The sequence below is a fragment of the Ambystoma mexicanum genome, chromosome 3p, assembly GCF_040938575.1.
Source record: "Ambystoma mexicanum isolate Mex_15411 chromosome 3p, UKY_AmexF1_1, whole genome shotgun sequence".
NCBI lineage: Eukaryota > Metazoa > Chordata > Amphibia > Caudata > Ambystomatidae > Ambystoma > Ambystoma mexicanum.
In genome coordinates, this window is record NC_090925.1 from 295957295 (window position 1) to 295981833 (window position 24539).

Sequence of the window (24539 nt, forward strand, 5' to 3'; positions counted from 1 at the left end):
TTGTGCGTTGCAAAGCACAATTTTCAGAGGTTTTGGCGCACACAAGGGTTTTGCGGCCATTTTGCTGTTTTCTGGCACCATCATAACACAGCAATGCAGCATAACAGATCAAAAGTGGGTCAATACATCCCACAATTGTAACCATATTTTTCTTAGTTTTCTGAGGAACAATGCTATGTGCCACTTCCTGTTTTGTCAAGGGGTGAAAGATCATGTGGCATCACTTGCCATAATGTCAATCGGGGGCAGAGTCAAATGACATCACTTGATGTGTCAGAGGTCAGACACTCACTAACATTGGTGCCTGCTGTAAAATGAGGCCCTGAACAACTTATTATAAGTAATAACACAGGCTAAGAACTGCTATATATTGAATTCCCTTTTTAGTGACTTCTTAGCACATATACAATTAGTCTGTACAATTGTCTTTGATATGTCATTGCCAACCAGCTTTATAAAACTGAATCAGGTAAACAACAGTATCAGGAACTGAAGTTCAATTTTTAAAGTTGTACCCCAAATCATGAATGTAAATATGTTAGTAACATGTACTTGCAATCAGCCCTGGTGAAGCTCATTTTTGGGTGAAACGTGTGTAGGCTTAGGGTAGGTTCAACATTGAATCTTTACTATTAGTCTTAGGAAAAATCTCTCATTGAATTGTCTTAACTATACCCACTGATCTTGCTATTCACAACACAATCTCTACAAAATAAATGTTTGGATTTTTGTCCCAGAAATATTTTCCCTTGACAGGCATGCATTGTTGCCTAGATTTCCTTGATTGTCATACACTTCACACTGCTATTTGGGGTTAAGCATCCATACTGTGGGCAGCATAGCCTATTATGTGTGTCTTACTGGATGGTGGTCCATGTCTGACACAAATTATTCCACAAAACCATCTAATCATGTATGGGGAGCAGCCCTGACGAGATGGAGGAGGAATGTACGGTGCAGGCCATATCTCCCCTTTATGTCCCTCCTCCGCCATGGAGGCATAAACACAACTCAACTTGCTTTTATGCCTCCATTTAACCTGCACACATTGTCAAACAAGGGTGCAAATGTGGAAGGGTTAACGATATGACTAGTGGAGAAATATAAGGACAGAAGAATTGGGTTTGGCACTCACCTTTTATTTAATCATATTCTAAAATAGGCTGTGATATTGACAACTCCCAGCATAGCAGGGTCTGGGTATTAGAAGGTTGAGACTATGCAAGGGATTATGAATAATGTCTGTATAAGGAAGGAACGTGTTATTATGCAAGTTGATTCAATGAGGTAGAAAGGTAGGATATGCTATACGGATTTGGGTGTCAGCTTTTTCGTTTGCTGAACACCTTAAGATTTGCACTTTCCACTGGAGAGGCAGTTTGATCAACGGCATTGTGCACTTCGAAGGTGGGCCACTTGTCCTGTGTTTGTTGTGTTTGGAAATGGCTGTGTGATTTAGATAAGTAAATCTGGGGGTGTATATTTTGGCCTGTGGACCACAGGCTTAGAGGATGTAGCTCCAGAAAGTCGCATGTATAACTTCACCCCCAATTTAAATGGGGAAGAGCGGGAGATGGAAACAGCAAAAGGAGGGGCACAGAGTGGAGGTAAGATCCCCACTGTGCTGACCTCCTTTTTGCCACTGCATTCCATTTTATGCGTGCATGGTGCTTTCATGCAGGCATAAAACACATGGATTCCTGAGGAATATGCCTCAGTTTTCCACACTCAGTGCCAGGCGGATTCCATAGGAATCCATTAATAATTGCTGCCTGTGAAGCGTAATTTTCAGGCAGAATTGACCTCTTTGGAAGAATGAGAGTAAAACTAGAGAGTGAACAAGAATATGTCCCATTTTACTCATTCCACTCCACCTTTTGAAGCTGTCAAATTCCATGCAGGGCATCCTGCTTCTGTAACTTCAATGAATAATGGATTTTACTGGACTGTCTAATGACTCCCACCATGTCAATGGAATTTCAAAATGGTTTCATGGTCTGTCTTGCCTGGCTACCCAGTTTGTCCATGTAAGTTCCTATACTTGGCACAAATATTGATGGCCTGAATAGTGGCGACTCCTGTCACCCCTCTCAACCTCTAACCACTAACTAAGGGTCGTTATACACTTGGGGCCTGATTTACAAAAGTGTTTTACAATGGCAATATCCCATTGAAAAGCGCTTTACAAATCAGTCCATTGGTAGGTCCCTTTAAGCTCCTAAAGGAGCGCAGCCAATGGAAGCGTGTAGAATTGACAAGTGGCAGAAATGTGGCATCCCTGCTGTGTGCATGAGGTAATGGGATTTTTTCCTTATAAGTATTTAACACACATTTTATTTGATATATCCCAGATTACCCATTGATTAAAGGTCACCTATCTATTGGGTGCTTCACAAAACATTTCACCAACAAGCTTTACAACGATGAAGGAGAGGCGATATGGCCCTTAGAACTGAACCTGAGTGTTGCCAGCAATGAAATATTGAACGGAAGTGGATTCTATATATTGCCACGCATGCCTGCCCACCCCTTGTATCACCACATACTGTCTATGTGATATGAGGACAACTGTTGCCCACCACATACTGTCTATGTGATATGTTATCAAGCTGAGTACGGTCTTACCTGGGGATGTAGATATGCTTGTCGCGCTGATCCACCCTGAGCTCTTCTTTCATATTCATTGGCACAACCATGGAATCTGGAAGCAAGAGACATGCAGGGAATCACAAGTGTGACGTGGATGGGCTGCCTGCCGCCATCCACCATATTATGCAAGCTGGAGTCTACTGGGCTGCCAGATTATAGACAAACTAGAGAAACCGAGGGATTACCCAATACACTAGTACTTGTGAATGGCTGATAATGCTGGGTTGTAGTCAATAACATATCAGACCGTGAGGTTGCTGTCGAGCACTCAGTAAATGGGAAGGTATGTCTAGGTTTAGCCAACACATGGACAAGTATTCGGCCAAAGGAGGCTCAACCAATTTGGCATAAGGTGGCAAGATTGGCTTGATGACGTATTTCATCTTCCTTTGGCAGCAGCAATGGCTGAACACTGTGTTCTAAAAGTGTGTAGTGAGAAAAAAAGAAACAATATATTAAAATTAATTTTGAACCATGAACAAAACATATAACCCCAAATGATACAGAATACAGACAAACTGTACAAATGTTACTAAATTAAAGAATCCAATAATAGCTCCATGGGTGATGGTTCGAGTTCAAAGTTCAAGGAAAGTCAATGCATGGCGACTGAGACTAGGACTAACAGTGAAAGTCTGGCCACCTAATGGCGCATCTGGGATTGATTGAGGAGCCAAAGCCATGTTAATTCTATGTTCAGGCTTAATTTCTTACCAGATTACAGGGGCCATATTACAGAAACTTTGCACTGGTGCAAGTGCAAAGATTTCACGGTATTAGCACTAGGGCAAAGTTTGCCCTATTTTGAAAAAACACTGGGACACATTAAAACAGCCATTGCACCTCAACAGTGTTTGGACTATTAAAAGCACCAGTAGAATGGTGTTAGCACTAGGGCAAATTTTGCCCTGATGCAAAAATGCATCAGCACTAGGGCAATATGCCAACCTGCACTTGTCAAGGTGCATTGGTTTTTTAATGTGTGAAAGATTAAAGATATCGAGGTTTAATACCACATAATAGAAATACGCCAGTCACGAGTCCAAAGGTACAAGTACACTTTATTAACAGAACAGCTGTCTGGCCCTCAACACCCAGCAATGTGTGTAAGCAGACACTGTGAGATGAGAGAATGCTGGACATCGCAAAAACACAAGTATTTATACAATTTTCCACAATCCCGGACACATCTTCCAGCCCCTCTTCGTGTCCTACATTTACCTAGGATTCATAGCCTTTCCACATAACTAATACATGTTTAAACATTTCTGAATAGTTGATTCTTTTCTGTTAAACACTTCATATGTTTTCCAAACAGTGGACACAAAGGTAACAGTCCTTGTTTCATTTACTTATACGTGTCTACCATTTGTTCTTGAGTTTAAAGACAGCTTAGTTTCAAGGAGTGAAAACAAAGATTTCTGCAAAAGCACATGTTCAACTATTCAATATTCTGTTTCTGCTGTTTGAAGGGGGAAGACACTATTGGTACAGATGGCATCTAAATTACTGATTAGCATGGCTCTTGTTTAACTCCAAGGTTTCCTTAGAGCAGGACAAACAATCCACCTTAGCAGCTTCAACATGCATATCTACGTTGACACAGTACAACGTTAATTTTGCTCTCCTGGAGCTGAAAACACAAATTGTAACATGGGACAGAAAGCAGGAGTTAATCAAAATGGCGGATAACTTTAAAATTGTGACATAATCAGCCTGTTTCAGGTTCATTCAATGCGATTTACATTGCAATGCGAATTTGTTTAGGCCAATGTTTACTGTCAGGCGGTATTTATGCAAAATATACTTTTACATGTGTCCCAGACTTTTTAAAAACAAGGCAAACTTTGCCCTGGTGCTAATACCGTGCAAACCTTGTACTTGCACCAGTGCAAAATTTCTGTAATCTGGCCACAGGTATGCAAATAGCTTGGATATCTGGCCCTTCATAGCCAGGGTATAAAGCAAAAAACACCTGTTGGGATGTGGGACGCATCCACTGGAAAAATAGTACACGGCCATTAGCATCTGGGTAGTTATCCTTTCACTGCAGGAGCATAAATGCTGCCATTTTGGTCATTGCATTGAATTTCAGTGCACTAAAACACTTTGTGGCTATATGAATTTACCATATCTGGACCACTTCATTTTCCGATTGCACGCATTCACACATAGTGCTACCGATGGAGCTTTTTCACCACATGGATGCCTTTTGGCTCCTCCAGGATTCAAAGTCACTCAACACCAATGTGAATGGTAAAGCAGTCTTCTGACTAAAATAGATATTCTTATCCCCTCAAAGCTGAGGGCAGGGCTTACCTCTTACTGGCACTCGATGCAGACTAACAAAGGAGCTCAGTCACTTCCAGCTCACTGACCACCCGTCTCTGTGTCACATGTGAAATCAGACATCAGAGGCTCAAACTCCTCTCCAAGGAGTCGCCATAGGAGCAACCAGGCAATCAGTTCAAGAGCAGGGTTGACTTCATCATAAAGGACATTTGGAAGGATCGGGTGGCCCAGGCCACAGCCACGGTATCAAAGCTAAATTACAAGTTTACTTCCTTTACTGACTACTACAGAAAAACAGGGGATTAAGCTTGACTGAGCCCATGAGTGGGATTTTTGGATTGGGTGCACATAGAGCCTAATTTCTTAGGACCATGGTCCCTGTGCTTTTCTGCTCCTAAACAAATCTGCCTTCCAAGCGTCTTCTGGTTTCTCACAGCCTCTGGGGGTTTGAGTCTTTTTTGACTTGGGATGGACTTTTCTGGATGTCATATTGGCCCTCCTAAACTTGTGGAGTAGTCAACACAGTCACACCTGGGGCCTTGGGTTGTCTTGTTAGGGTCAGATTACATACTCATTTGCTAACGTTGGACCCTGACTGTATGTTTCTGGCTCAGCTGATTATTCTGCTAGGACTTCAGATGCAATTTATGTCCTTCCCACCACTGTAAGATTATTACCAGGGTCTAGATAGTGGAGACATTAACTCTGCAACCTCTTCTCTCCTCTACACACCTTTAATACACCTCTCATCCATTTCAGGTTTCTCCTTGTCTTTCTCACTGGATTTCTCATTGTTTCTTCCTTCCCCTTTCTGGCCTCCTCATAATTCGGCCACACTGATTGTTACTTCTCCTCAACCCTTGGCAGGCCACACCTTTCTATATCCTCCAATCTCTCATTTGCTCACCCTCCTTCCTCCCAAGGCTTTTTCGCTCTTCTTCTCCTCCTGTGAAAACAAAATCAAAATATCGAGGCTGAGTACCCTAAAAGGAGAAACACCGAACACAGGTTACAAAGGAACATACAAAGATCTTTAATTTATACTGAATCAGTTACAAAGAACCAAGCAAAATCAGATAGCTATCGGCCCTCAGTGCAATACAGCGTACTCCAGCGTGGTTCGGTGTATTCAGTGAGAGACGCTTTACATTAGAATTCATTGCCCTTTTATACCATTTGCGAACACGATGTCCAACCCTACTTCGGGTTAATATTCCTCTAATACATTACTGATCTAGGGTTCATGCCGAGTTTGCATATCCACATGTAACTAGTTTGCCTTTAATACATACGTCAACAAGCCTACACGGCAACTGTGTATTTTGGGATTTCCCATTCAGGTCTTCTCAAACATTAATACAATGTAGTTAAACAAGTGTTCTCAGTTCAGTATTTGAATACATTGTTCTTAACATATGCTCGCAGATTAGTTTCATTGACGCAAGTAATCCTTCACACACAGGTCAACAAAGGCCAAGGTCTCAGTTCACGACCCCAACAAGTGGCCTGCAGGCAAGTTACATATTAATTACACACAGAGGTCAAGACGGCCATGTTGTATTTCGGAATGACACTGTCCACCATTTTAACCCAGAGGGTGACTTTACAAAGCGCACCTAAAATGGCGGATTGACCTAAAATGGCGGCTTACATTGATTCTAAGGTCAGGACCTTGCAACACAGATTTCTTCGCAAGTGGCTTAGAAGCAGCTTGGCATAGGCCAATATACACATATTAATTGCAATATGAGGTATGATATAATTTCTCATTTGACAAACCCTCCTTTTGGCCTATCCCAAGTGCTAAACTCCTTCTGATCTCCTTGCAAATAACTCCATGCATCATCGTCCATGCACCCTGAATCGCTGTCAGAAATATCTATTGCCATCAGGTCATTCGCTAAAATTTCCTTTAACACATATTCCTTGGAAGTTTTATCTGGGGCATACACTTTATGTCCTATCGTGCCTATCGCTTGTGCGCAACATCCCCCTAGCATCAAACATATACTAGGTAGACACTGAATACACCAACAAAGGAACAACAGAATTCCCAAAATGATCAGTAAGACTGAAAGTACCTTCCAACCCCAAGATTGCAAGAAGTCCCAGAACCAAGCGCTAAGATCCCAGTTTCCCTCGGGAACATGCACTTCTGAACTAAGGACATGCAGATTCTGTATTGCCTTGAAGATAGTTGGGGAAGAATCTGGCACGAAAACACAGCAAGCGGACCCCACTAATTTACACATTCCACCATGTTCAGCCAGAATGACATCTAATGCCATCCGGTTCTGAAGCGCTACTAATCTTTTCGCTTTCTGTTCTAATGTCATATTATAGAGTATGTCCGTGGTCCGGTTGATGGTTCTCTCCAGTACTCTCGCTAGTCTTCTGATATCCTCGAAATTCGCAATTTGTCCCCAAAATGGCACAACTGATTTTGCTATAACTCCCAAAATTTGTACTGGAGTGTCATTGTTGTTGTCCCGCCATGGACAAGCCTTTGAAACCTCTACTGTACTAGCTATATACACTCCAGGTAACAGAATCCCTAAATAACAGGTTCCCTGCCAATCCCTGGGCAACCATGGAAATGCTACATTACCGCAAAAAAAGTAGACAGGTCCACCTACATACAAAGGTCTGTCTTCCCCAGTCAAATTTGCAATGTTGGGACAACCTTTAAAATCTCCCATTGACTGAGTACCATTCCTCTGTATGCAAAAAGAAACTGAATCGGGCTATGGTTAACAGTGTAAGAAGGAGGCATGGCATCCTTATTGCCTGTCGGAGCCATCTTAAAGAAAATCAAGGATTGGAAAGGACGAGACAGTCTATCAGAAGGCCTAATAGAAGCAATGTTATGCTTACTCCTATTTCCGAAAAGCTAGCATCCCAGGGGAGTCAGAACACGTTTCTCAAAGCTATTCAAATTAGTGCCATCAAAGTTCCCCGAGATGCTATCGTTCCAACAGCCAAAGAACAGTGCTCTAAGAGAAGCATAACAAGCAGTTGTCAAAGGTAAAGGATGAATATACCAATCTAGCCCCTTATCCCCGTGTTGTGGTAAATGTGAGCAGACCCAACAGTTAGACTTATTAAAAATGGCATGCGTAGCATTTATGATAAGTAGCAGAGTATTATTGTGGTACCTTTGTCTATGCTGGGAGTCCCTAGGGGACAGAGTATGCAAATGTACAAAGGGAGTAGGAACAGTAGGTACATTTTCAGTCAGTAACAAGGATTCTAAAGGATGTATTTCCTTGAGGTACCATAAGCCTAGGACAGTGACTATTATAAAACCAAATATCATTATAAAAACACAGCAATATTTTTTCGGGGCCCAGGTGCATTGTCCATTGTCCCGGTTGGTCACACAATCATTTACAAGTCCCATACGAGCGGTAGCGGTGGCAGACATTGTAGTCTTCAAGCGGAAACCCCAATGTTCATTGCTGGCGATCTCCCGGCCACACGACTTCTTAGTCCTTCTACAACCTAGCCAACAGAATCCCCTTTCTCAAACTTTGGCAAAAATAAGCCCTTGATGATCCTTTCCTCCTCTGAATGTACAGCCGAACCGTGCCGTACGTCTATCAAATGCACAGCAAAACCGTGCCGTAAGTCTATTTTCTTGGATTCAGGTCGTACCTTGCTTTTCCCTCTACTGATTGATCCGGAAACAATGTGTCATCACTTCACGTTGGAAGCAACGTATCAGAAACAAGTGAAGATGCCAAATTTGAAACAGCAGTTTCCTGAAGCAAAACTTTTGGAGAGTGTGGAGATGAAATGGCTGGTTTCCCAAGCCTCACAGGCTCAGAAAGATTCTCTGATACACTCTCAGCGCTATCTACTGCTTTGAGATCATTGGTTGCAGCGTTAGCGAGGGGTTCTGTTTCTTCTGCATTGTGTGGCACTGGGTGAGGAAGTTTCTTGACGTGCAACGCGTGGATCCAATTCTTTCTTCCAGAAACCCGCATCCCCGTTTGCCTGATCAACAGGACCTGGAATGGGCCCCACCAGTGAGGTGCAAGGCAGGAAGAGCGCTCAAATGCCTTGATGAGCACCCAGCTTCCAGGCCGTATGTTGTGGCCCGGGCCCTCGTATCGCACAGGTAAAGCCTCTCGCACCTGGTGATTAAATCAAACACAGGTTTTTAGTCAACTGGCTGCAATAATCTGAAAGTAATACATTCTCAACATCTCTCAAAGATCTACATTTAGGAAGGTTCCAGATATTGGCAGGTCTCCCCATTACCACCTCAAATGGAGAGAGCCCAGTCTTAGTTTGAGGGGTTGTACGGATGTATAATAACACGATCGGTAAGGCGTCAGGCATTTTAATTTAGTGCCGGCACACGTCTTAGCAAGCTTGTTCTTGATGATACCATTTTGTCTTTCTACTAGTCCGGCGCTCTGAGCGTGTCTGGCCGAATGGAACCGTTTGTCGATCTGTAGCAGTTTGTCTAGCTATCTGATCAGCAAAAGCATTCCCTTTTCCTATGTCATCTATAATCTTTCGATGTACTGCACATTTTATGACAACTAACTGAATAGGAAGCGCGCGCGCTGAGAGCTGTTGTACTATTATGGAACCATGTTGGATTTTGGTACCATGTGAAGTTAAGAACCCTCTCTCTGACCAAAGTCTCCCAAAGTTGTGAACCACCCCAAAGGCATACTGACTATCAGTAAATATGTTTACTGCAAGCACTTCGGAAAGTTCACAAGCTCGGGTCAATGCTATAATCTCTGCGCAGAGTTATGGGTGATTCTCTTGGTTTCCACAACCGTGCTTTATGTGGTGATTGCATAAGCAGCTGTGGATGTACCATCCGGAAGTTTGAAGCAAGAGCCATCACAAAACAACTCTCCTTGCGGATTATCCAAACGAGTATCTTTCAAATCAATTCTACCCTTTGTCTCTTGTTCGGTAGTATACAGACAGTCATGTGACTCTTCATCGCCGCAAGTAGTATCTTGCGGGAAAGGTAGGAGTTCAGCCGGATTAAGAACACAACACCTCTTAATTTGGATGTGAGGAGCAAACAAGATCAATTCATATCTCGTCAACTGTGCAGAAGTGAGGCGTGCATTTGGGTTCGGTTCAGTAGAACATCTACAGAGTGAGGCACCATCAGGGTTAGATCATGGCCTAGGACCATTCCCTCACTCTGTTTTACAGACGCAGCAGCAGCAGCAACAGCTCGCAAACATCTTGGCAAAGCGCATGCTACAGGATCAAGGGCGGAAGAAAAGTAACCGCACGGCCTATTGTTCCCTCCATGTTCCTGCATTAATACAGCCAAAGCACATCCATCACATTCATGCACAAACAACACAAAGGCCTTTTCATAGTTTGGTGTGCCCAAAACTGCTGCAGAGGTGTTCCGCGTTACACGACAATGGCGAAGAATTGCACTTCTTTGTCAAAGCCAAAATCGGTTTGATCACTAGTGAAAAATTCGGGATCCACAACCTACACTAAGAAGCCATACCTATCAAGGCTCTAACTTCCTTCTGTGTATTTGGGACAGACATGCCAGAAATGTGTTTTATTCTTTCAGGTGTCAATCTTCTTCCCTCCTTTGACAGGAGATAGCCTAAATAGGCGACCTCCTGGCAACAATATTGAAACTTTTTAAGCAAAGCTTTGTGTCCATGCTTAGCTAGACGAATAAGCAATAACACAGTGCCCTCCTTACAGGCGCTCTCAGAGTCAGCAGCTAAAAGCAAGTCATCAACATCTTGAAGCAATGTACAAGTAGAGGGCAATTCAAGGGTATCAAGCTGTTCTTTCAAGGCCCTACTCTGGATGCTAGGACTCTCTGTGTACCCTTGAGGTGCACAAGTAAATGTGAACGAGCGTCCCCCTAAGGTGAAAGCAAACAAGTATCTACTATCCTTGTGTATAGGAATACTAAAGAAAGCATTCTTTAGATCCACAACACTAAAGTAAGTAGCTGTAGCTGGGATCATGGTTAATATTGTCATATCAGGCACAATTGGAAATTGCAGAGCAACGACTTTATTAATGGCACGTAAATCAATTATGAAACGAAATGGAATTGCATTATCGCCTTTCTTGTACACTGGTAAAATCAGACTATTGCACAAACTTCCTGAAATTTCCTCAATCACCCCGCGATGCACAAAATCAGAAACAATGCATTTCAAAGCTCGCTCGCCCTCAAATGAAATCTTATACTGGGGAATGCGTGGCAACACAATCCCATGTTTCAAAACTATCTTAACAGGCTCAATCTGTAAAACACCGACATCGTTGTCGTCAACAGTCCATAAACTCTCTGGTACGTCAATGAATTCTGGCGGCAAAAGTCAAGTCAAGAATTACGAGACATAAAATTGCTGTGATGAAATCGTCAAGCGCACTCCATCAGAAGAACAGTAAATCACTGCGTTTAATTCTTTTAACAGGTTCAACCCCAGCAAATTCTCTCCACAATTCTAAGTCAACAGAAATGGACAATGGTCCGTAAAGGGACCCAAAGAAATAGGTACCGGCGATGAAACTGGACAAACAACTGGCGTTCCAGAAAACCCTACAGAAACATTGGTTTGCCCTGACAGTGGAATGTTTGGAACCCGTGAATGATCAATGGAACACTTATGTGCTCCAGTATCTATCAAAAACAGATGTTTCCTATTTCCCACCACCATTTAAACGTAGGGACCTTTCTGATTGACAGGAATAGGTGTAGGTTCCAAACCCTGCTTTGGCCAATCCTAACGAAACAGAATATCATCAAAAGGAAACTCTTCAGATAAATATGCAGCAGAAGGATGATCAAATATGTTCCTAATATCCACACTTGAAGTCTGATTATCCTGTGGAAAAGGTTGCTGAGGATCCTGTGCAAACTGACCTCTACCAGCGCCCCCTACACCCGGCAACCTCTGGATCGTCTACCCATATTCCCAAATGTGTTATTTGACCTCTGTCAAAGGACGGGACATTGTGCACGCCAATGACCCTCTTGTCAACAATAGGCACACTGGTTAATGTTCACAGGACCCAAGTGCACATTCCCTTGCGGAACATACTGACTTCTAATCTGCGAACTACCCCCTCTGGGGCCTCTAACAATTTGCTGTAATAGTACTTCAGTCTTTAAATCACCTTTTTGTTTTTCAACTCTATCTTTTTCATTATTGACATGATTCTCATAGTACTGAGCCATGTGCAGTACTTCTGATTGGGACTTCGCCTGCCAAGCGCTCTCAGAAGACATCATTTGTGACTGGATGTCAAGCAGCAATCCACGCACAAATTTGTCCACAAATAACCTTTTCCCAGACTCTGTGCCTAAGTCTTGTCCGCTGAAATCCGAGAATACCTGTTCGAACTGATTAAAGAACTCGGTAGCACCCTCAGACTTCCCTTGGACACAGGCCGTAAGTTTGTCCCAAATAATTCTCTTCTCGGGAATTATGGTTTTTAATTTTGCAATGATTCTATCAGGCAAAGTTAGTATCACCTGGGGTGGTCTTTCACCAGCTGGCCTTTCTCCATATAATCTAGTTATAATATTCGCCCATGTATCTCCCAACCCTGGCACGTCGTCTATAGTCCTAACTTGTTTCCACAAATCTACGGGCAGGAGTACAGGAAATAATAAATCAATATCGCCTAAGGTGAACACTGAGGACTGCAAGACGGTCTCCATTTCTTTATAGAATCCTGTCGGATTTTCCCTAATATCAGGAATAGATTGTCTAATAGTATTCATTTCCTGTCTTGAGAACGGGACGTGAACAAACTGTGATATATAATGTGCAGGAATGTTCACAGCGACTATACCCTGTGCAGCATCGGCCGCAATCTCAACCTTCGGGACAAATATGGGAGGAACCTCTCTCATAGGCAACTGAGAAGTAGGTGACTCGGAACGCTTACTAAGCAACAGAGCCAAGTCGAGCGCTAAAGCAGTCGAAGAAGTGTCAAGTGAAAAAGCTCTCTTATAAATACTCAATAACTCTGTGGGACAACTAATCTTTCTTTTTACACAATCATCCTGTAGGTACTCTATCATTACCTGTATCACTTTCCTCTGCATTTCTGGCGTATACTGACTATATGTGTCATATACCTCAACTGGAGTTATCGACATATCTGAAATCCATCTAAGCGGGTCCTTTGTACAAATTCGTGCTTCCTCAGATATCGACTTTCGACAAGGAAGGAACCATTTCTGTACATACATACTTTCCCCCTCGTCATCCTCATTCTGTAACCTTTCCAACTCCTTTCTATACTCAAATAACCTCTCGACATGCTAATTTACATTCTCCACAGTGTCTCTTGAAAATGCTGGAGTGTTTAGATCCCTTAACCCTTGTGGGAGATCTGTTTTATTTAATTTTCCCCACATTACACATAAATGAATCCCTAAACCTTCAATAAAAACATTTTTCTCAGGAAAATTATCCATATTATAAAGTATGGCAAAAACATTAGCTTGAACATCCCTCTCCATACAATGCTTAGCCCATGCAATCAAATCTCATTTCTTCTCTGGTGGTACAGTATTGCGAGTGACAACCTTCGACCCCGCACCTTGATCGACTACAAGCGGCACAGGACCACTTGGAAGAGAGGGAGCAGGCAAATTCAATGGAGGTACTGTTACTGGTGTAATAAGAAGAGGTGGAGGAATAGGTGGAGGAACATTAACTGGAGGAAGAGGAGCATTAGGAGGAGCAGGAACAACAGCAGGTAGAGCAGAAATAGCAGCAGGAAGAGGTAAAGCAGCAGGAAGAGGAACATACAGAGGTGGCGCAAAGGCACCAGGCCTTCGTTCATTTAACAATTTGTCTATGAATTCGTCGAAAACACGAAGGTCTTTAGAAGGATAGATTTTCTGAATTCCAAGTGAGAAAGCCATATCCATATTCCTAGTCGACTCAGAATGTTCATCTTGGTCATACAATAATTCTTTTTCGGTGTTCGTCTTATGACGGTGCGCATGTTTTTCTCTACTTTTAAGTTGCTGCAACGCTTCTTTTTTCCAATTCTGCAAAATATCAAATGCTGCAGGTCTGGCCTTTTTCTTTAATAGAATTGACTCTAAATACTCAATACGAGGGATTTGAAAACTACCATTGATTGGCCACTGACGTTCGGAGGCATGTCTGGTTTGTCTGTGCCAAATATAATTAAACACTATACTTCCAATGCCATGCTTACAGTACATAGTACAGGCTGGCGAACACCTCCTGTGGTGCCGGACGGCTAAATTCCAAAGATTGCCTATCACTGCGGAATAACGCACTGAAGCAGGTAGACAATTTCCCAGTAATATCAAATTATTGGTGTTACCTGGTCAATAATTGTGTCTGCAGATACAATACGCCAAAATCAAATTATCAGGATTATTTAAGAGTCGGGTCACGACTCACCTGATCGATTTCCTAAGGAGGTCCGATCGGATTTCAAAGAATCTTACCTAACTAATCTTACCTCGTGTTTGGTGATTTCAGCAAATCTGCCCGCCTCGATAAGTGGACCCTTGTCAAGATGCTGTTCTCGGACCACAAGCTAATCGTCCAGGGATCGGGTCATGAAGCGCTGCTGCAGTGTCGTTCAGTGGGGCCCCTTTTTGTCACACCGTCCGATCCCGGTCCGATAGCGAGGGTCAACCATCGATAATCCGGCATCAATCTTGAGTGTGCAACTGTGAAAAAAAATCAAAATATAGAGGCTGAGTACCCCAAAAGGAAATACACTGACCACGGGTTACAAAGGAACATACAAAGATCTTTAATTTATACTGAATCAATTACAAAAAACAAAGCAAAATCAGATAGCTATCGGCCCTCAGTGCAACACAGCGAACTCTAGCGTGGTTCGGTGTATTCAGTGAAAGACGCTGTACATTAGAATTTGTTGCTCTTTTATACCATTTGCGAACACAATGTCCAACCCTACTTCGGGTTAATATTTCTCTAATACATTACTGATCTAGGGTTCGTGCCGAGTTCGCATATCCACATGCAACTAGTTTGCCTTTAATACATACGTCAACAAGCCTATATGGCAACTGTGTATTTTTGGGATTTCCCATACAGGTCTTCTCAAACATTAATACAATGTAGTTAAACAAGTGTTCTCAGTTCAGTATTTGAATACATTGTTCTTAACATATGCTCGCGGATTAGTTTCATTGATGCGAGTAATCCTTTACACACAGGTCAACGAAGGACAAGGTCTCAGTTCACGACCCCAACAAGTGGCCTGCAGGCAAGTTACATATTAATTACACGCAGAGGTCAAGACGGCCATGTTGTATTTCGGACTTGACATCTTCCACCATTTTAACCCACAGGGTGACTTTACAAAGCGCACCTAAAATGGCGGCTTGACCTAAAATGACGGCTTACATTGATTCTAAGGTCAGGACCTTGCAACACGGATTTCTTCGCAATTGGCTTACAAGCAGCTTGGCGTAGGCCAATATACACATATTCATTGCAATAGGAGGTACAATATAATTTCTCATTTGACACTCCTACCATCCTCTTTGTTAATTTCTCACCCACCTTCAATCCTTGTTCCACCGCTGCTCCTTCTTCTCCCACCTCTGCTCCCACCTCTTCTCCTTCTTCTCCCACCTCTGCTCCTCTTCTCCCACCTCTGCTCATTCTTCTTCTTGCACCTCTACTCCTTCTTCTCCAACCTCTGCTCCTTCTTCTCCCACCTCTGCTTCTTCTTCTCCCACCTCTGCTCCTAGGTTCATCAATTGCACAAGTGAAAATCAGATATGCTTCCCATGTGAGGTTGGTGGGCGGTTAGCAGGAACAAGGAGAGACTACAGATTTGGCAAGTGTTAACACTCAGTTAGTGGTACGCACCTGTGTCCGTTAACCATGGTAATAAAACATCTGACTACCAACTTTCATTAATTTCCATGCAGTGATCTTTACTGTCATGTCCAGAACCCAGGGCCTCCTTTTTTCTTTCATGGCATACCTACTGGACTGGTTGAACTGATTCCTCAAGGATTCTGGCAGACCCATGTGTGCCTGAGAAGGAGCGTACACAATTCCTGAACCATGGGGTGAGCCACACTGGAAAGCTGCTGTTTTTAAGCAAACCAGACTTCATAACTGGACAATCTGTAGGTGCCTGTGGTTGTAGTTGTGTGAACTGTGTGATTTGAGGCTACATGTCTGCTACACTAATCCATGATGTGGCTTATCTTTATGATGCACAGGATACTTGGGGGCTGAATGGTGGGGAGAACACTTGAGGTCAGTGATGGAATGGGGAGACTCAGTCCTACACTGTACACCTCTTCTGGGGTATGCACCACAAAGTGTATGGTGTTCCCCAGCAACCATTGTCACCCCATCCTCTGCCCTCAAATATGGGACTTGGTCATACTCCAATTTGTCCATATGGACACTAGCTTGGAGGTTAAGAGGATCTTTACCCAAGCGTGCCTGCATGCCAGCCCATACTACAGTTTCTTGATATAAGGATCGAAAGAATCAGCAGCTGATCCCTCGCCTGCCTCTAAGATGGCCGCCCGCACGCTCGCCACCAGAAGCTTTGCGTTGCCCAGCAACACCACAGGGATTTAAATCCCTCCCTCCCGCCGGCAGGCGGAAGCCAGCCCGCATCCGGCAAGGCCCACTCAATAAGGCCCCTGTTGTACGCCTGTTATGCGCCAGTTTGCGCAGAGATTATCAGCCAAAATACAAGGTATGCATTGTTGACTCTTGGCCCTGCCCCTCCTCTGCTTTCCTTCAAGTGCTCCTTCACACGCATGACTAAGACCTGGCCCCTCCACCCTCCGTTTGATTCGGTATCTATAACAAAACAGCCTCAAGCAACCTGCGCTAAATGAGAACCTTTTGTCACGGTGCTGCTAGCACCGCATATTGCCTTCGGAACGTAGATGTGCCGTAGTTCCTGATCCCACCTGCATCTTGATTGAAAATGTGCCTTGATTTTTATGCCCACACTGCATTTCATATTTAGATGTGCCTAGTTCCTGACCCCATTTGCATTTTGCATTTTGCCTCTAAAATGTGCCTTGATTTTGTGGCCCACACTGCATCTCATATTTAGATGTGCCTAATTCCTGACCCTACTTGCATTTTGCATTTTGACTCTAAAATGTGCCTTGATTTTGCTGCCCACACTGCATCTCATATTTAGATGTGCCTAGTTCCTGACCCCATTTGCATTTTGCATTTTGACTCTAAAATGTGCCTTGATTTTGCTGCCCACACTGCTTCTCATATTTAGATGTGCCTAGTTCTCACTACATATTGCAACACGATCCGCAGTTTGTGCCTTTTCTCGCAGCCCAAATTGCATTGCATTACCCGAATTGTGCCCCAGTCTTTGACCCCCACATTTTTGCAACTTTTGCCATAAATTGTTGCCTCATTGCCATAAATTGCTGGACTCCACATCCAGAGGCACCACTCCCTAACTGCCCATACTGCCCTAGCAGGGCACTACTCGCTGTCTGCCGCTCCTAGTATCCAGTGGCTCTGCTACTCAATCTCAACCCCTACCTACTCTCGCCATGCCTCATCACCAAATCACTAGCTCACCAGATGCCCCACTTATATTCCCCTCCAACATTCCTCCTACTTACTTCCTATCATCATTCTTTATGGAAGTAACACCACAGCACACCATCCCATACCTAGCAAAACCTCTTACACTAGACCCACCAACATCAGGAACCAACTCCTGGGTCTCCATTCAAGATACCCTATTATCACTCACCAAGCCCCACCTGTCACACCCAACACTCCTACCACGCCAGCCCTCATGGTAAAACCATCCCCACCTCTACCTGCCATGACGCACCCCAACCCTGCTTCACCCGCACCGCTCAACACCACCCCTAGCCCATCCCAACAATCACACAACCTACAATGCGCCCTTATCAATGCTAGATCCATCCCTGCCCATGCCACTGAAATTCACAAACTCCTAATTAACCTGGACATAGACATCCTAGCCATCACCGAGACCTGGTTGCACAGTGCTGCAGGGCCAGCCCTCAACCTTGCCATCCCACAGGGGTACTCGATCATCAGGCAAGACCGCCTTTCATCAGTAGGAGGTGGGGTAGCACTCATCCTGAAAGATCACCTCAAGGCCAGACAAATCACCTCCAACTTAGGTGACAACATAGACTCCCTAGCTATAAAAATTGCCCTCTCCCCCAACTCCACCATCACCTTCAACCTCGTCTACCGCCCTCCGGGCCCACTACTGGAGTCCCATGAGAACCTTATACATCGCCTAACAGAAAACCTAAAACTCACCTTCAAAAGCATCTTTCTAGGTGACATTAAAATAGGATACAACGACAAAAAGGACAAGCCAGCTAAATCTCTCTCGCTAGCCTTAAAAGAACTAGGCTTTGACCAAAAAATAACCTCACCTACACACAACAAAGGCCGTATCCTGGATTGGATAGCCGACCACAACTCTCACACCAACATCAGCTCCATCACCCCAACTCAATGGTCAGATCACCACCTCATTCACATCTTCATTCCCATCGCTTCTGACACAAAAAGCCCAACCCCATCCCACCAGCACTGGCAAGAGGCGCAAAAAATCTTACTAAAGATAAGATTATACCTTACCTATACATCCTCTCTACAGATCTCAAATCATCTGACCCGTCAGAGCTAGCAGATATCTACAAGAGCACCATAAGCACTGCCGTCGACCCCATCGCCCCCTTACAAACTAAAAAAGCCAAAACAATTAATCACTTAAATACATGGTTCTCCACTGAACTCAAAGAACTCCGCTCACAGAAAAGAAACGCATTAAACTCCTGGCAGAATCCCCTTCCACAGTCACCCTATCCTCCTACAAAAAAATCACTGCCATATACAAAAAAGCAATAATCGCAGCTAAGTCAGTCTCCTATAATGAAAGGATTGCCAATGCAAGCTCTCAATCCAAAGAACTCTTCGCCAACTTCAAAGAACTCACCACACCAACCTAAATCGCAAGACATTGTGAAAGACCAACATGGTGCAACTCCATATAATCCGCCCTGTTAAACAAAATCGAACTCCTACAAGTAAAAATTAAGGAACACCACAAAAACCTATCACAGCACCTCAAATCGACCATCCGCACGAGCCACATGCCTACCATCAGCATTCTGCCCCCCTCCACCAAAACCCCCACCACCCCCTTCAAATTCAGGGAGGTTGCAGAACACGGAATTATTGAGATAATGAACAAGATCAAACCATCCAATTGCAAAGGAGATCCATGCCCTGCCAGTCTGATCAAAGACTGCACTGAAACACTCGCCCCCTTCCTTAAATCTTTCATTAATGCCTCCTTCAACGCCAATACAGTTCAAGATAGTCTAAAAGAAGCCTGGGTGCGCCCGCTTCTAAAAAAACCTATTCTAGACCCAGAAGTGGCTACCAACTATAGGCCCATCACCACTGTGCCTTTCCTGCTTAAGATCCTGGATAAAGTTGCCTACATGCAAATCCAGGAATATCTTGAAATCAACCATACCTTAGGCAAAATACAGTCAGGCTTCCGACCTGGTCACGGGACAGAGTCAGCCCTACTTGACTTAAAAATACAGCTTGCTGACACTATGGATAAAGGCAAACCGGCACTTCTTCTCCTACTAGATCTATCTGCCACCTTTGACCTTGTCAACCACGATATTCTACGCATGCACCTTAAAAATGAAGCACACTTCTCCCCGGAAGCCATTGCTTGGGTGGCCTCATTTCTAAATGGGAGACTCATGAAAGTCTTCTCAGACACTGCCTCGGCAACCCCTACCATCATCCATTGTGGAGTCCCCCCAGGCTCCTGCACCGCCCACCCTCTACAATATATTTACGCTCCCCCTCTTCAACAACCTCGATTGTCAAAACATAGCGCACACTAACTACGCAGACGATACGCAGGTACTACTCCCGCTAACTGGGATTTATGAAGAAGATGCTACAGCACTAAACAAAATCTACACAGCCATCCCAACCTGGATGGCGGCCAATGGTCTCTGCCTAAACGGGGATGAAACGGAAATCCTCATAGTAGGGACCAGTGAAATTCTCAACAAACCCCCCCCTCAATACAAATCCTTCAACATCGACAACTACACTATCACAGTCTCCAAGACTGTAAAAACCATAGGTGTTCACCTAGATGCCTCACTATTCATGTCCCGCCAGGTCAACGCCATAGCTTCCTCCTCAGTGCTCACTACCAAAATGATAAACGCTGTCAAGCCTTTTCTCTCCACCAAAAACTGCCTGTCCATCGCCAGAGCCACTATAGGTACTAAACTGGACTATTGTAATGCCCTTTTCCTAGGCACCTCTGCCCAAAACCTGAAAAAACCTCCAAATCACGCAAAATAACGTGCTCAGAGCAGCGCTGACAATTCCTAAAAGGGAACACATCTCGCAAGCAAGGAAAGATGCTCACTGGCTACCTGTAAAAGAACACATACTCTTTAAAGCCATGGCCATCACACATAGATGCCTCTCATGGGATGCCCCACCTTATCTCGCAGAAAGAATCACACCTAAAGCCTCCATCAGATCTACTAGAGCTCACATCACTGACATGATCCTTGTGCCCACGTTTCAAAGAACCAGGGCGGGAGGATCCAGCTTCCAACACCTCGCACCTCAAAATTGGAACTCCCTACCTACTTCACTAAGGAATGAAAAATCATATCCCACCTTCCGTAAAAACTTAAAAACACATCTATTCCGCTAAAGTCTATCCACCTTCACAGTTATGCCTGCACTGTAACCACAGCATAGCATAACATCTAAGTTCATTGTCACAAGGCTAATGTGAATGTTCCCAAGCACAGCTATGCTTACACTGTAACCACAGCAAAGCTTAACCAACGAATCGCATGTACTAATACGAAAAAACTGTTGTACTTTGTCACCAGACTTTGTCTCTACTCTATACCTATGCTATGTTTCAAGTTCAAGACTGCTTTAACAGCGCCACGATGCCCCAGGGCGGTTCTGTGCACTTTTTAAATGCAAATAAATAAATAAATACATAAATAAATAAATAAATAAATAAATACTCCATATAGAAACTCTGCAGCAAGGTCAGCCAGTCCATTCTGTGTCATCCTGACAAGTGACGACTCTCCAGCGCTAAGCTGAAGTCTAATGATTAGACTTGAGGCAAGTGTGATTCAAAGCTCTACAATAAGCAGGGCATTTGTGAGGGGAAAGTGGGAAAAGTGAACATATTAAAACTCACAATTTGGTTGTAGGCCGATGACACACTTTCTCTACTAAGGGTTTGTCAGATGTCACACAAAATTAAGCAGCACAGAGAATTACCAGAAAATCTTTCTCAAACATACAGTAAACGCAACAATAATAATTTGACTTAACACAAATATAATTTCTCACTACATATAAGTCCTACAGACGATAATTTGTAGTAGAAAACTTAAAAACAATTGTTTCAGATACAACTGGGTTTGAACTTGCAGGTGAACAGTTCAATATTTCGAGTTCTCCATCATCCTCCTTGATTCAAAGCCTTGCTTAGATGTTTGCCAATCACAGAAAAGGATTGGTGGGCCCTTGTCAAAGTTCAGGAAGTGAATTGTTTACTTTGTCTGCCTTATCTTTTAAGCCAGGAAAAGGGCACAGTCTAAGTGGCTTTGGGCAGAAGAGGCAGACATGCATAACTGTCTGAATTGTCCTCCCTGAGCACATGGAGGAACACTCCTCAATGGGTAGGCTGGTCCAACAACCCACCAATGAAAGAGGAGGTTCTGGGCAAAATAAAGCTAGGAGAAAGAAACCCAGTGCTAGCAGCTTTCCCCCAGGCAAAATGATTCAAAAACTATTTTGGATTTAAAATATATATGAATGAAATCCAGCTAAATGTATCCTTGACAATGAAGTGACTGGCTTGAAAGGCCTAATCTAACTGGAGGGGAAAGTTGGTCAATGAAACAGACAGACTCAAGTCACAACTCGAGGGAGAGATAACGTATGGATTAGAGATAGTGACAGAAGAGCCGGCTTGAGCCTGATCATAGCCAATTGTCTGGCTCGGGCTCGACTGGAGTGCCTTTGTGAAAGAAGAGCCCAACTGGAGTTGGACCAAGCATCATTCTCTGTTACATTCACAGAGTTAATTAAAGTGATACTGCCACACAGTGACAGTTGAAATAACTGCATGCAATCATCTACTTGCACAGAGTACTTTGTTTATCTCTTGCCAGGATGTGCGTTTTGGTGCAAAGCAAATGTTGCAATGGCAGTATATGCGGCCTAAAACTTCAAATGTGCAACTAGAAAATTTGCCTTCCACATGTGACCAATCCATGAAATCATGGGAAAATCTCTCTAATTAAATGCGTCCTAATTCCTTTGGTGCCAACAATTTTGGGTCACCTAGAAGTGATTCTGGTAAATGTGAACAATAAAAAAAAAAAAACTCACAGTACACTGTTTGCGCCAAACACAACACAAATAATGATCATTTATATTGTGCACTTCACAGGTTCCTGTAACTTGATAATTGCTCTGTCACCTATGAGCCATTGTTCTCTTGTAACAGAAAGATGATGTACTACACTGATTGGTGGGCAAGAGGGTTTGCCTGGGACATTTTACTTATAAGGACCCTATCAGCACAATATCTTTTACTTTCCCCGAGGCTATGGCCGGTGGCCACGGGGTCTCCATGTACTGTCCAGTTTGTGAATCGGGAGTTGGGGAGTTGTGTGGGCACACTGGTCTTGGCAAAGGGGGTGCTTGTCTAGACATGAGGCTTTTAACATCCACTCAGTTCTTTACTTTTTGTCCTCAATCTTCCACCATGCAGGACATGTAGGTGCTGCCTTTTGGTTCCACCAGTACCTGCTAAAAGACCGAGGATATCTCCCATAGAGTTTAAACCCAGCAGACGCTATGCATAATAACCAGCTCCAACTCTGTCTGAAGCAATGATATAAGTAGCATTTTTGTTATTGTGTGCCTAAGTCTTAAAAAAAATAAAGTGGCAAAAGACGGGATTGTTTAGGCCAACTTTGCACTCCGATATGAATAGAGTTCCATTCAGGATACCGAACATGAACCTATAACCACTTTTTTTGCTTACCGTATGGTTTCATATTATTTGTCAGGTTGTTTTAGGTTGTGTTTTGCATACTTTTAGGTGATCTTTATGAAACAGACCAATACTGTAGGTGCCCCGATCCTGATTATATGTAGGAAGTCAGAAATTGCAAAATGCACAAAATCAGTGATGGTGCCTATTGCACAAAGAAAATTTGAGACAAGGTATCCGTTGAGAAGACCCTATGTGATGTATCCCCTGATGACATTCTCTTGGAGTAGATCCTCGAAGGAATATGAAGATGAGAGAAAGAGACACTGGTGAGGTCACAAGAAGTAAGCGTGATGCACTGAGAAGAGTGGCTGAAGAAGACAATGCATAGACCTTACAGAACCTGATGACGAAGTAAAGAATCAAGTAAACTTTCATATGCGGAATCAAGATTGCACGTGTGAAGAGCACTGGAGAAATTGCAAGCCATTTTATAACTGTACAGATGCAGCAACGCAAGTAGACTACGTAATCTTAAAGGCTAGCTATATGTAGTGAATAGACTGCAGGTGGTGCCCCCATCATATAGAATTCTGGACATCGGTGTGACATATTTAGTACGCTCAGACCCAGGATTGGAAGGCTGTGTGTCACAGTAAGAAAAATAGCTGAAGATCGAGGAAAGGCCAGGAATAGCTCTCTGGTCTGTTGTCAAAGGATGGAGCAGCCAAGAACCAGTTATCTAACCTTGAAGAGCAGTGGACATGAGAAGCTGAATCAGCCCTTGTTATGGTGCAAGAAAGAACACCATGAGTGACAAGTTTATTAATTCAAGACAATTAAATTCTGTAAAACAGGCTGAAATACGGTCTCCTGTCAAGTGAGTGAAGGATGGAAATAGGTGTTGGGCGTGCAGACCTGAGCTGAGATAACAATGTGTCTATACTCCCTTTTATTCTCAGGAGCAATGATACTTTGCAAGGACAAGTTCAAAGACACTCTGATTGGCAGACGACATGAGTGATGAGAGTTATTGAGCTAATTCGGTGGGGAGACACAGTGAAGTCCACCCATTGACACCTGGGGTACCAGTTTATGTGCTGCTGATGAGCCGAATGTTCCAGAAGGGTACAAGCGTGCCAACCAATTGTAGAAGGCCATATAATGAAGGGCCTTATAGTTTGTGAGCCAATGATGCACTGTGTACTTAATAACGGTTGAAGATGACTTGCACTAGGAGTGGGCATAAGTTGTCCACCTGACTGTAGAGACCCAATCACAACCCATCTCTATTTAGAAAGTATACTTAGATGTTCCCCTTAAGCCAACCACAAAACCCTGTAGGTTTTCCTAGTTTTCCACGTAGTATAAAATCACATATGACGAATTTCTGTTATAAAATAATAGTTTTTTTATGAAATGCTTCAAGACTTATGCTGTGCGACATTGGTTGATGTCCGTTGCAACACCCTGTTTCAGACGATTGAAAATAAAACAAT

The 24539-nt window shown here is 43.5% G+C and overlaps 1 protein-coding gene across 1 annotated transcript in view; it reads right to left on the minus strand.

The window, feature by feature from the left end:
• LOC138579529 (uncharacterized) overlaps positions 1-24539 on the minus strand; it is a 257277-nt gene that overhangs the window by 42647 nt on the left and 190091 nt on the right. The window contains exon 4 of the mRNA XM_069649838.1: positions 2626-2701. Within this exon, the coding sequence (XP_069505939.1) occupies positions 2626-2701 (76 nt within the window). The remainder of the gene's footprint in view (positions 1-2625; positions 2702-24539) is intronic.